Genomic DNA, 14,592 nt, shown 5'->3' with positions numbered 1-14,592 from the left:
TGGACAGAACTTGTATATGTATCTAGATTAAACCAGATATGAGTTCATACTGATGTCTCCAACTCCAATGCAGAAAGATCTGCATGATACAATGGGTTTAATGTTGCTATACCTTTCTACTCAGACGGTGGTTAGGAAAATAAATGGGGGGCAAATGTGAGACTGCTTAGGGTACCCACAGTGAACATAGTGCCTTTCTTCATGCTCTTCTTTCTCTTTTGCTGCTATTACTTTCTCCCATTTGCTAAACAAGGCTTTGGTGTTTGACTCTGCTCTTTGAACTGTACTCTGTGTCCTGGGGTCAGCTGTCTTGTGGTTTAGTTGTCCTTGTCGTTGTGTGGGTAACTCTTAAAACTCTGCTTAGGCCTTTGTCTTAGGTTTTAGACCCCATCTATCTTTTGGCCAAACATTTCTACCTGAATATCCCCCTATAAAATCATTATGTTTAAAAATGATTACACCATCTCAAATCAACTGACTGTGTAGATTCTCTTACTTTTTCCAGGATATCTTCCAGGCTTTCAGGTACTGGGGCCCTTTGGTTTTTCCTTATCCCTAAGCTGTCGTAGCCTTCCAGTTGTCCAGAGCTCCATAACATTTCCTCCCTGTCCCTTCCACCCCTGGCCTGCACCACTGGAATAGATTCTTAACTGTGCCCGCTACCCTCTGTCCAGTCTGCCCACCCTGCCCTCCAGCTTGTCTGCCAACCTTTCTTTACTGTTTTTAGCCTTATTTTGTTTAACTTAATCTCTTAACTTGGTATTCGAAGCACAACTTTCATGTCTAGCTTCACTTTCAACTCAGTATATATAAACTACATGTAGTTTAACTAAACTACATGTTCCTTTTTTGCTTCTGTGCCATTCTCTCTCTCTCTCTCTGTTTCATCAAGATAAATTTTAGAGGTACAATTAAACTTGCAGGGGAAGGTACGGGATATGGATTGGCTGTAGCTTAGCATGAAGAGGACCTCTTCGACAGGGCTACGGAAGATGGGATGGGGATCATGGAAGATGCCCACCTGTTACGTCCCAGGTCCCAAGCCTGGGGACCCCATTAGAGTCCTCATCTTCCTCCACCACTGCAATATGGGGCTTCTCTTTTTTGAAGCTATTTCCTCCCTTGTCCCATGACACTGCACTTGGGTGCATCCTCCCACATTTCGGATGGCATCCCTAGTTCATTCTTCCACCTCCTAAATGAATGTCCTGTCTTTTTCTCTCCCTTTCCTGTGCTTTTTCTTGAGAAGTTTCAAGCTCTTAGCAATCACCTTTTGAGAAAGATTCCCAAATAAGAACCCCAGCCTTGTCTTCATAGTTTGTCTTTTTTTCCCCTCCCAACTTCTTGACAGATGTTTCTATTTGGGTACCTTTGTGTCTAAATTTGAGTTCATTTCCTTCCGTCAGAAACATATTCCTTCCCCCTGAGTTCCCTGGTCGATAATGGCAACAAAGGTTGGCAGACTCTTTCCTGTAAGGGGCCAGACCATAAATTGTTTTGGGCTTTGTGGGCCATCAAGTCTCAGTCACAACTACTCATCTCTGCCTTTGTGGCACAAAAGCAGCCATAGATAAATGTAAACAAAAATAGGCATGGCTGTGTTTCAATAAAACTTCACTTTGCCAAAACAGGTAGCGGGGCTGAAATTAGCCTATGGTTCTTCATTCACTGGTCTAGTAGACAAAATGCCCTTTTTACATGTTACTCTCCATCAGTTTACATAATCAAGACCCTCTAGCGATTCCCCATTGCCTACGTTATATATTCTCTAGGTGCAGCTCTTTCCATAGTTTTGCCTCCAACCTTTTCTCGCTCCTCTGTATGGACCCTCCTCCATCCACACTGGTCTGGTTTGTATTCTGAGACTGGTTCTATCTCTGCTCACCATGTGCTCCTGATTCACAATAACCTCCCCTTCCACATACTGAAACTCGCCTTTGGGCCTCAACTCAGGTCTCATTCCCATGTGAAGCTCTTCCCCAAGCCCAGTGGTTACGCCTTCTCTTGATCTCAGTAGTGTTTTTGATGTCACTTACTTGTTTAGTTGAGGCTGCGTTGGGTTGTAATGTGTACCTTCATGGTGTTCCTCCTCCTCTCTCTCCACTTTACGCAGCTGTTAAGGGCAGCCCAGTAGATGCTCAGTTGACATGGGTAACACTAACACATTGAACTGTGTGTCTTTCCCCAGATCTGATTATCCCGTTAGAGTTCCTGTCTCAGTTAATGGCACCAGGGACCATCAGCCTTGGAGTGTCTCTGAGGCTACTTCTCTTTTACCTTGCACCCCACCTCTGATGACAGAGTCCAGCTGCTGCTCCCTCCATTGTCTTTCCCCTGCCTGCCTCCTCCTTTCCATCCCCTCTGCTGCTGGCTTAGCTCAGGTGACTTCCATCCTTCACTGAGACCGTTGGAATAGCCTTCAAAAGTGTGTCCTCATCATCAGCTTCTCTCCCTTAGGACCCCAACATCCTGTCTGTAGGGATCTGATATGCGTGTGTGATCTGCAACTTCTCAGATTGAAACCCTTCAATGGCTCCCCATTGCCCTGGGGTTAGGGCTAGCCTGCCAGTGTGCCATGAGGCCATCATTGATTAGATAACCCTGTTCTCTCCAGGCTCGTTTCTGATCTGTCTCATTTACATAACCTACATTCATTCGACCATATGAAATCCCTAATAGGTCCTCTGTGCGTTTGAACCTTCTTCCTCTCTGTCTCGCTTTCCTGGTCCACTTGGAAAACTGCAACCTAAATTTCTAAACAGGGCACTAATGTCCTTTCTTCTGAAGAGCTCTTCATTTTTTCTTCACCACGGAAGACCAAAAGGAATAGTGTTATTGTAAGATAACCAGTGGGAGAGACACATGGGTTTGATGTATTTTTTTCTAATTTTATTAAATGTATTGGGGTGAATTGGTTAATAAAATTATGTAGGTAGCAGGTATATAATTCTATAATATATCATCTGTGTATTGCACTGTGTGTTCACCACCCAAACTCAAGTCTCCCTCCATATATTTGACCTCCTTTACCCTTTTCTACCTCTTCCTTTTCTACATTTTCTACATTTTCTATCTTTTCTACATTTTATAATGTTCCTCCAGGTTTTAAAGTTAACCTAGAGCCTAAGCAATGGCTAAGTAGGTAGGTCTATAAAACATCTTGAATGCCTGAGTATACTAAATAGGTTTTTTTTTTATCCCCACCAGAGGACATTTTTTCATTGTTTTTTTTTTTTTTTAAAGAAAGAAAGGAAGGGACAGAGAGGAACATTGATGCAAGAGAAAAGAATCAATTGGTTGACTCCCATATGTACCCTGACTAGGAATCAAACCCTCAACCCTTCAGCTATGGGACAGTGCTCCAACCAACTGAGCCATACCAATCAAGGTCCAAATGTGCAATTTTGCCTTCTTCCTTGCTTTGATTTTGCTAGAGCTTTTGCCTTCTCTCTCCATTGCAGTGGATGATGAGAATCAACAGTGTAGAACAATTCTGTGTTTATTTATATCCCCACCTTTTTTACTTTTATTAGCATTTACTTTATGCTGATTTTATTCCCAAGCCATAAGTTTTGTTTCTTCAGTTTCTTCTGTGATATCTCTTTCTTCTCTGCAACCCCCTCTTCTGGTTTGGGAACAATCTGCCCTTTTTCAGTGAAGATCCTCTTGGTGAGGCAGGGAGAGCTCATGAAGGGGTTACTGCAGCCACCAGCTCTCTAAGTTCTGTGCTGCATCTTGAGAGCCTGTTTAACCTGGATGTACTCCATGACCAGCAAATCTACATCTAAACCCTTGAGCTCAGCATTTTTTAAAGATTTTATTTATTAACTTTTTTAGAGAGAGGGGAAAGGAGAGAAAGAGGGGGAAAGAAACATCAATGTGTAGTTATGCCTCTCACGCCCCCTACTGGGCACCTGGCCTGCAACCCAGGCATGTGCCCTGACTGGGAATTGAACCAGTGACCTTTTGGTTCACAGGCTGACATTCAATTCACTGAGCCACACCAGCCAGGACTACTCTCTGCATTTTAAGCACATGCAGCAACAATTCAGCATTCTTTTGTGGCCAATGACCCTGGGTCCAGCCCCACTGGGCTCACCTACCAACTCCACTATTAAAACAATGGAACAGGACACATTGCTTCTGTAAAGTGACATCCTTCAGAGACTTGGTGGCTTTGTAGATATGCGTACCCTTGATGGGCTGGGCAATCTCATGAGTGTCCTTAAAGTGAACACAAAAATTCGAACTTCTTGATTTGCATGACTTTGTGAGGTTTTCAGGGTCAAGTGAATAACGAACCATTTTCAGAGGCACACTATGGGGCTGACAGCTCTCACCAGGCAACCCACAGAGGCTGCAAAGAAGAAAGGAGGCTGCGATGTGGCAGAGCAGGAGGGCACTGTGAACAACGTTCCTGACCTCCAGCCATGGCTGAATGACACCTGCCCCTGTTGTTTAGTACCTCATCCTAGCAAGGACAATATGGTTTCTTTGTGGAAGGATCTGATGAGCAGAAAAGAGAAGGCATGAGATCATGCAGAGAGTGTCCTTTTAAAGTGTTCTTTTAAAAAAAATTAATGATAGCCTTGGCTGGTGTAGCTCAGTGGATTGAGTGCCAACCTGTGAACCAAAGGGTTGCTGGTTCTTCTTCCAGTCAGGGCACACACCTAGGTTGTGGGCCAGGTCCCCAGTGGGGGATGTGCAAGAGGCAACCACACATTGATGTTTCTCTCCCTCTCTTTCCCCCTCCCGTCCCTTCTCTAAAAATAAATATATAAATAAAATAAAAATTAATTATACTATTGTAGTTGTCCCAATTTTTCTCCCTTTGCTCCTTTCCATGTAGAACCCCCCACTCCCCCCAGTGATACCCCCTCCTTCATGTCTGTGGATCATGCATATAAGTCCTTTGCTTTTCCTATACTGTTCTCCTTTTCCTATACTGTTCTTAACATCACCCTGTGTATTCTCTACCAATTTGTGCTTAATCCCTACACCTTTTCCCCCCAGCCCCCAACCCCCCACTACCCACTGGCCACCATCCCAATGATCTCAGTATCTATGATTCTGTTTCTGTTCTGCCTTGTTGCTTAGTTTTTTTTAGCTTCAGTTGTTGATAGTTGTGAATGTATTGCCGTTTTAATGTTCATAGTTTTGAATATGGGGGGAATGCAGTATGGAGAGGAAACATGGTTACTGTGGGTCCCCTCTCACTTCCAAGTCTGCTGTGGCATGAGGTCCTTGGGGACGCCTTATTGGAAAAGACTCGTGCCTTCTTGGTTCTGGAAGTAAAGGAGGTGGAACTGTAATGGAGTGTTTTGAAGAGACTAAGGCCTCCTTCATTCAGTTGACATTTCCAGCCCCTTGGGTATTTGTGTCAAAGACTGAGACACACAGCACTTGAACATACAGTAGACTGTCCGTCTGTCCTCAGTCCTCTCCTTGGCAGAGAAAGTATATTTTAGTCCTCAGAGAGATCCAGTCTTGACTCTTTACTCCCGATTTTTCATTTTGGGCAGAGAAACATTGAAGAATTAATTTTAATCCAAAAGAGTTTTACTTTTGCCAGATGGCATACCTTTTTAATGCTGGAATATAGGAGTAGTAGGATCTGGGTTGAAATAGTTCTAAATTTAATTTTGTAGTGGTTTTGTGGATATGTCCAGCTGCGGGTGGAGAAGAATTATTGTGAGCATTTCAGATATCTCTGAAGTCTTAGTAGTCTTCAAATGTCCTTACTTAACTCTGTGGAATTCACAAACTGTTTCTGACTTGGAATTATAAAATGTGTGTATGGAAAAGACTTAAAGGCTTAGTCCTCCTTCATTTTCTAGGTACAGGAGTCAAGTGACCTGCCACCAGAGTCACAGCCTCTTTGCCTACCTTTTTTCCTGACCACACATTAGGTCCAGATTTAGCAAGATGACGCGTTAATCTCTAAAATAATGAGAGTGTTTTTCTTCACTTTAAACTTCAGTCAGAGTTGATAAGCCTCACTTCTCTGCTCAGTTTTTTGCCTCATCATCTTTCTCTGATTGGTTTTAATATGTTGTACTTCTTAGTGGGCTTTTCACACAAAACACTTGTCTGATGTTATAGAGATGAAAATAAAATATCAGCAGAGATGTAGGGTTTGCCTCACTTCCCCCCTTTTCCTTTAAATTCCTTCCCACCGTGAGGGATGTGTTGTGTGTCTGCAGTACATAACACTGACTTGGGTCCTGAAAGCAGATGACTAATGGGACCTGAGCTGCCTGCTGTGTTTTGCCAGTCCCAGCCCACACTTGCTGTGCTTACTCTCCTGCCCTGTGCCTCAGTTGACAGCCATCAGGTGACACTGTCGGCCTGGTGCCACTCCCACTGGCCTTGGCAGTGAGGAGGTGAGCTGGAACATGGAGGGCTGGTATTTGGTAGGGAGAACCCTCAGGTGCTGATGTCACAGGTTTTGTCTGAGTTCCCAGGGAAGACCAGTGCCGTCTAGGCTGGCGTTGGGTGGAGCAGAAGGCAGCAGGCAAACCTGCAGGAACCCACAGGCTGGTACAGTCAAAGCAGCCTGGAAGGATTTTCCCTGAGTCTGGGTCTTGGCTTGCCCTTCACTGCTGGGTGACCTCAGTCAATTCCACAACCTCACTAAGCCTCCATCTTGCTGTCTGTGTAACGGTGGTGGTTCTTCATTTGCAGGTGGTGAAGGTGAGAATGCCTGTCAGTGAGGCACCTAGCAGGGTTCCAGCATGTTGATGAGCTTGGGACATAGTAGCTTCTATTTCTGTTATTAACAAACACAGTCACACGCTTCCTTGTTGATTATTGGGACAATCCTGTAAGAATGTTGTTCCTCTAGGAATTTGAACTCATTTTTAAGGCTGGTGGTTTCAGCTGGAAGAGAATTTTGAAATGCTTTATCATGCTTTAGGTTCTTCTGTTACTTATCCCTAGAGCAAGACTTAGAAATGCTGTAGAGTTGAGCCACCTTGCCCTCCCAAATGGGATGTGATCTGAATATCACAGATGCCTGGCTCAAAGCCCCCAGAGTCTGGGTGAACCTTCTAACTTTGTCTGAATAAAGGATTATTTTGGGTTTTTTCTTTTAATATGCTAGATACCCCTGCTTATCTGAGGCTGAAATGAATATTAAGTAGCCAGAAGTTTCCTGTCTGTGATCAATTCTAATGCCTTTTGTGAAGGGAAATTAAATTAATTAAATGAGAGTTTCCGTTGAGTCCCATATGCGGGCTTTTATCCAAGCCTGTTTAGAATCATGCAACATCAGAGCCAGAAAGGATTTTAGACTACCCTCTCATTTCATGGGCAAAGAGACTGAGTCAGAAATACAGGGATTTGTCCAACTTCTGCAAAGGGACGGCAAGGGAAAGCAAACATTGGCTAAGGGGGTGGATGTGGGGAGGGAAGGGGTGATGGAGAGCTGCCGGGCAGGCCAAGCAAACAGATACGATTCCTAGGCAGTGAGGCCAAGTATTTATACTCTCCTGGTGTGCCTGGGGCCATCTTGGCATGCTTTAATATTTTGTAAAATGCTGTCACATAGTATTGATTATGTGATAAAATGCCATCATCCCTATTTTATAGGTGATAAAGTTGAGGTGGTCCAGTGACCTTCCAATTCAACTCATTAGACCAAATCAACACAAATTTGTTGAATGTTTACTTGGTTCTAGGAACTCTGCTAGGCCCTTTAGAGAATATAAAATTGTTAGATCCTGTTGGAATGGAGCTTATTATTGCAAGTGATGAGTTATATGAAATTTTATGACTACATGAAATATTACCTAATTCTTCAAGGGCATAGATAAGTACCAAGATAATAATTGGGACAAGAATTTTGAGACTAGAGGGATCAATGTGCATGTCAAGATCTCCCTGGCAAAAGCTCCTCCATTCCGCACCTGTAGCTGCGTCATCTCACCAGGTGCAATCATTAGCCATCCCACCTGCCGCCCCAGGGAACTGCTCTGGGAATCTTGAGCACTTGGCAGTAATCCCAACCTCTGGAGTAATTCAGTAAGGTTTGAATGAATGGACAGGTAAAGTGAAGAGAGAAAGTCTTTCCAAGCAGAGACAACAGCGTGTGCAAAGGTGTGGCTATGTGATAGTGAAGCTGAGTAGACGGGCAGGCTTAAAGAATGGGTATTTGAGGCCCTGGCTGGTGTAGCTCAGTGGATTGAGCGCGGGCCTGCGAACCAGAAGATCTCGGTTTGATTCCCAGTCAGGGCACATGCCTGGGTTGCAGGCCGGTTCCCTGCAGGCCGGTTCCCTGCAGGCCACCTCCCAGCAGGGGACACACAAAAGGCAACCATACATTGATGTTTCTCTCCCTCTCTCCTTCTCCTCTAAAGATAAATAAATAAATAAAATATTTTTTAAAAAAAAGAATGGGTATTTGAAAAAGAGGTTTGGATAAATTAGTGGGGAGGCAGAAAAGGAGTCTCCAGGTGGCGGAAAGCCAGGTGGAGTAGGGAAGTTATTAAGGCATTGGGAAGCGACTGAAGGCTTGATAGAAAAAATTGATGAGAATGGCTCTTTGGAAAGATGTGTGGGCAATGAGACATGGGCACTTTCTGTTTGCTTGCTTGTTTTATACCACAGAACTTTTACTTTTTAATGTAATCCAACTGATCACATTTTTTTGTCATTTGTACTTCTGATATCATATCTAAGAACCATCACGCAACCCAAAGTCAGGACAATCTACTCCTATGTTTTCTCCTGAGACTTTTATACTTTCAGCTCTTGCATTTAGGTCTGTGATCCATTTTGAATCCATGTTTACATATGGTATGAGGCAGGGTGCCACCTTTAATTTTTTGCAGGTAGCCATGGCAGTGTCCTAGCACCATTTGTTAAAAAGAGTATTCTTTCTCCATTGAATTATGTTTGTACTCTCACACCCGCTTTTTATCTCTCCCTACCACTTGTCTTATTTTTCTTTTTTTGGTCTTATTTTTCTTACCCCCATCCCCAAACAATCACTAACGTGTTTTCTGCTGCTCTGTATATTAGTTTGCCTTTTCTGAACAGAATGTATTCTTTTTTGTTTGATGTTTTCCATTCAGTGGTGTTCCATGTTGTTGCATGTTTCAATATTTCCTTCTTTTATTCCATTTTATCCCATTGTACGACTGTACCACCTTTTTAAAAAGTTCCTGCAAGCATTTGTGTACATACTTTTGTATGGACATATGCCTTTTTAGTCTTGGGTAAATGCCAAGGAGGAAAATGGCTGGCTCAAATGGGAGGCATGCATGTAACTTTTTAAGGACATGTCAAACTGTCTCCAAAATGACTGTGCCATTTTACAGTCCCATCAGCAATGCATGCTTTTATGATGATGACATGGTTTTGGGTGTTATAAAGATGAGAAGGAAGATGAATGAACCTACTGGAGTTGGAGTCTGGTGAACCTTGGGGCCTAGAACAACAAGCTGAAGTTGTGTAGAAAAAAATACAAAGCTCTTAGGATTTGGGGCCTGACCACTGCAACAGGATGTGGGAAGCAGAGCCCAATGGCATGTAGAAAAGGCACGGAGGTTTTAGTTGGTGGAAAACTCAACTAAATAGAGCTGGGTCACTGGGGCTTCTCAAAGTGTTCATGCAGCCCGCAGCTGCATCAATAAAGGTCACTGTCACTGTCAAGATTGGGGCTGGTGATAATCTTGATCTCCCCTGTGAGGGTCAGGTTTACATCCGCCTACTGATATTCACTCTTTAATGGGGGAATGGAGAAACTGGGGCATACCTGGAGGAAACTGAACAGAATGGTGGAGGATAAAACCATGTCCTACGTGAAGCTACTTGTGATTCACATGTTTGTTAGTTTATTTACTCATTCATTCAACAGATCATTTTAGTTTTCAAGCCAAGGTCCTAAGGGATAGGGCATAATGAATACAACATGATGTGGGTTCTAGCGATGGTCTCCGTAATGGTGTGGAGTTGCCTAATTATCTGAAAGAGGTCCGGGAAGGCCTCCCTGGAGAGGCGAGTTTTGAGTTGAGTCCTAATGGATGAATAGGAGTTTGACAGGTAAAAGTGAGGGAAAAGGATTTTCCAGCCTGAAAGATTACATGCCCCCAATCACTGGGCAGTAAACGTCAGGCAGGTAATGTGTATTTTTTCACAGTTCTGAGTATTACCCAGTACGCTGCTTTATCCATAACCCATTTCATTTGATCTCTCAGATTAAGTTAAATTACATGCTTCCCTGGACAGTCTACATGTTATTAAAAGAGGCTGAGATACAGGCTATATATGTTTGGATGGGGGATCTTGTCTCTCCTCTGTATATTCAGGATTCCTAATTGGACTGTCTTGGATTTTGTGCCTAAGTCTGAACCAGTTACAGAAGGTAGGGAGTCACTCAGATGGCTAGGTATAGGGCATGTGTCAGCTCCAGGCTGGTTGTCGTCTCTGGAGGAAATCAGGGCTCTGACTGGCAGGGCCTGGGTCACGTGTCCAGTCCGGAGCTAACGGTTCCCAGCTGAACCGTTTGGACTACGTGTGCGGGAGTGCTAGTTGTCAAAGTGGAAGAGCTATTCCCAGAAGCTGGAATGGGTGTTGTAGCTAGAGAGAATTATCCACTACATCCGCAGAGGACAAAAGTAGGGTCAGTGAGTAGACACTGTTGGTGGCTGTATTTCTGCTACAAGACAAAGATCTCTTTGTGACATATGGGGATAAAAGAGGCCAGATGTGGGTGGTGAATTGGCTGTCTGTGGGGGTGTCCCAACAGCCACCTGGGATAGATACCAACAGCCCATCAGCACTGTGGGGTTGAAACAGGTAACCTCTAAGGTCACGTTTTTCAGACTATTTCCCTGTGACAACGATGAATACCTTTTTACATTAAAATCCAGAATACCCTTATACTTGCATACAAAACTACAAAAGGAAGTTTAATGTAGTACTTTATATATTTTTTCATAACTTGATGGGTTCATATTTTCTATTTTATGTTATTCTCCTTACAAATTCTTGCTGTGTGCAAGCCACACCATTGTTTTCGTGTGGCTCATCACCACTGATGACTCTCCACCTGTGGTTTGTGCAACCCTGTTCTAAGGTCAGAAATCTTAGACAGACTAGGCTTGATAATGGCTTTTGAGTCTGGCTTTTCCTTCACAATGGTGGCATAGGTCAAAAATGTGGAAGCCAAAAAATAAAAAAAGGACAGGGGAAAAAAAGTGTGGGAGCAAACCTGTTCTACTTGTGAAAGGTCGTGATTCTAAGTGGTGGAATCCCCTGCTCTCTGTCACTGCAGCCCCTGACCCATCGGGGTGGAGTGGCCTTTGCCAGGCCTGACAGCAGTGTTGGGGACAGTTTACGGGCTGGCCATGGGCCAGGGGATCACAGAGGTGTCTCGGCAGTCTGTCTTTCGGGGGGCTGGCAGCAGCTCCTCCTGTGCCAGCAGAAGTTTACGTTGTGAAGCTGAATGTTTGTGGCCCTGCTAAGCCTTTGTATTGAAGGTGAGGGAGTGGCTTTTAAAAAGAACATATTTTTGACTTGAAACAAGTCAAGGCAGAGAATGAGACAATTAGAGACTGACATCCTGTTTAGTCATCTCTCCAGAGAGCTCTATTTTCAGAACTGTTCTATAAAGGTTCACGCATGGTATTAAGACAGTTAAGTTGGGGGTGGTATAGTTAAGTTAGCAGTAGTTGTAATGCAAGTAGCTGATTTGAACACTGGGGTGATTTACAGGGTGGTAACCACATTGATGCAGATTATATGCAGAAAAAGGGAGGGTTTGTAAGAGTAACCTGCTATATAGGTAACATTTTCTCAGTCAGTACAAAATAGGCATTTTTTATGATCAGGATGTGCTGGTAAGGCCAGTCTTTGTCATTTATAAGTACAGTAAATAATGCTGCTAATGCTCTTTGAGATCATCTGATGGCAGCCACGTCAGAAATGCTGAATAATGACATTGTGGACTTTCAGATGACAACAGTGAAGCCTGGGCTGGTTAAGAACCTTGCCCAGAGCCACCTGTGGCAGTCAGGCTTGAGTCTATGTCATGGTCTAGTTCAGGCTCTTTCTGCCATACCATGTGATTAGCAGCTTATTTAAATTTAACATGCCAAACCCCATTCTCTCTCAGATGAGAGGCTAACAGCAGAAAGATAGAATCTTAAGGTTTTTACTTAAAGACAGTTGCAAATTTATGTATTTGGGTCCAAAAGAACCTTACACTCCAAGGCTGAAGAGGACTCATGGGTAGTTCGAGGACAGCACCAGCATGAAGAGGGCAGAGCCTGCCTTCCCAGTCTTGTGTGATCAGGCAGATGGGGAGGGCGCTGCCCCATCCTGGGGCCATGCTTTGAGAAAGTCTTTGGGAAGCTGGTGCATGCTCAGAGGATGGGACCTACTGAGAGGTCTTCAAGCTGCCACATTTGCAGAACGTATGTCTAAATGTCTCAGCTCATAGATAAGAACTTATAGCAATGTTGATAACTCCTGTGAACGATAGTAAATGCAAAGCCTTAAAACTGCCTTCCCTGGTGTTTCCCAGAGATCACCTGCACTTAGGTGGAAATGGTATAGATAGCCCCCCTCCCCTTATACATTTTCCTTCCTAGAAACTAAAGGTTTGCAGTTGACCATGACACGAGTTTGTTCATTCATTACCTTATATGTTTCCATTACATCTCTGTTCTGAATACTTATCATGTAGTTTAATAAAATGCTACTCTTATGAGTGGCGTGCAGAAAATAGGGGCATCTCAAAAACAATAACCAAGTTTATGGGTGCTTCTTGATATCGTGAAGAGTCAAAATGTAGGAAAACAAAATTCAAGAGAAGAGAAACATTGAAAGAACTGTTACTTTCAGATTTGTCAATCCTTATGATTGCTTGTGTTTTCACTTGCTTTTTGCCTCTTCACTGGTTGATGAGAGACTTAGATCTGCTGTATGGTTATGATTTCTGCATTTAGCCCTGTCTGTAAGAATATACAGATAAATATATTTAAGTACTTTAAAATTAGGATATAATATACAATTTTTTCTTTCTTTCTAGGTGGATCTGGAGCCAGAAGGGAAAGTGTTTGTAGTAATAACCCTCACAGGGAGTTTCACTGAAGGTAAGAATGAGTTTTGGATGGTTTCTGGTATCTGTGTATCTTCGTTCAGTAAGAATTTCTAGCATGGAAAGTATAAAAAGAGCATTTTGTAAAAGATGCTTTTAAAAAAATTCACTGTTTTAAATTTAGGCTGGCAGGTATTTTGTTGTCTAATGGTCTGCTGCTTTGGGTTGCTAGATTAAATATATTTGCTTAATCTGGCAATCACATGTTTTATATAACTGAGTTTTGTTTTTATACATCACCACCTTAGCTGAATTGGTTCTTGCCTGTTTTATTTCATGAATATTAAATTTCTTTATATTTTTCTTTTGGGGCTAACTTTTTCAGTTGGCCCCTGAATGTGTTAAAAATTTAGGGATTGAGTTTTTTCCCTAATATCTCAATTCTGTCTCATATCTCCTTATATCTCAATTCTGCCTTATATCTCATTCTGTCCTGTAAGTGATTCTATTTCTTTTCCCTTGGTATTACCCCCCAACTCTTCCCAATTTTTTTTTAAATTAAGGCCAAATTTATAAAGAGTTCACCCTTACAGCACAGGAATTAGGGGTATCAACCCCCTCTCTCCCATTGTCAGAAAATTCATGTATAACTTGACTCTACAGTGACATGAAGAGATCAGAAGAGTTTGAGTTTTGACAAATGTTACAACCTTGTAACCAGCATCCCAATAAGCACATGAAAAAATGTTTAACATCAGGGAAATGCAAATTAAAACCACAAAGTATCATTTTATACTTACCAGAATGCCTAAACTTAAAGAGATTGACCATACCAAGTGTTGGTGAGGATGTGGAGTGATTGGAACTCTCCTACATTGCTGGGGGGAGTATAAGAAAACAACCAGTTTGGAAAACCATCTGAGAGTTTCTTACACAGATTATATATATGTATATGTGTGTGTGTGTGTGTGTGTGTGTGTGTGTGTATTTTCTATTACCCAACAATTTTACTATTAGGTATTTGCCCAAAAGAGATAAAAATGTATGTCCACAAAATGCATGTACAGGAATGATTTTTAAAGTATATTTTATTGATTATACTATTACAGTTGTGCAATTTTTTTCTCCCCTTTATCCTCCTCCTCCCTGCACCACCCCGTTCACCCTTCAGCATTGCCCCGCTTCTTGCCACAGTTCATGTCCATGGGTTATACATATAAGTTCTTTGGCTTCTCCATTTCCTATACTGTTCTTAACCTCCCCCTGTCTATTCTGTGCCTGCCTATTCTGCTTCTTATTCCTGTACAGGAATGTTTATAGAAACATTATTCATAATACTAAAAACCTGGAGTTTTCCAGTGTCCATCGAGAGGAGAATGGGTAAACAAATTGTTTTACATTTTTGTAACAGAAGGAATATTGAGCAATACAAAGAAATAGCATACTGATATACAAAATGATGTGAATGGGTCTCAGGGAAATGATGCTGAGGGGAAATGTGAGACACAAAAGGGAATGTACCATGTAGCTCCATTTACATAAACTTT

The 14,592-nt window shown here is 42.6% G+C and overlaps 1 protein-coding gene and 1 pseudogene across 1 annotated transcript in view; one reads left to right on the top strand and one right to left on the bottom strand.

The window, feature by feature from the left end:
• PRKCH (protein kinase C eta) overlaps window positions 1-14,592 on the top strand; it is a 203,026-nt gene that overhangs the window by 48,389 nt on the left and 140,045 nt on the right. Inside the window, exon 2 of the mRNA XM_037031633.1 lies at window positions 13,037-13,100. Within this exon, the coding sequence (XP_036887528.1) occupies window positions 13,037-13,100 (64 nt within the window). The remainder of the gene's footprint in view (window positions 1-13,036; window positions 13,101-14,592) is intronic.
• On the bottom strand, window positions 3,426-4,305 carry LOC118976888 (60S ribosomal protein L17-like; annotated as a pseudogene).

Source organism: Sturnira hondurensis, unplaced genomic scaffold, assembly GCF_014824575.4.
Source record: "Sturnira hondurensis isolate 20B ecotype Veracruz unplaced genomic scaffold, ASM1482457v3 Scaffold0021143, whole genome shotgun sequence".
NCBI classification, from domain to species: Eukaryota; Metazoa; Chordata; class Mammalia; order Chiroptera; family Phyllostomidae; genus Sturnira; species Sturnira hondurensis.
The sequence above is the reverse complement of the archived record's forward strand: the minus strand, read 5'-3'. Positions and strand labels throughout refer to the sequence as shown.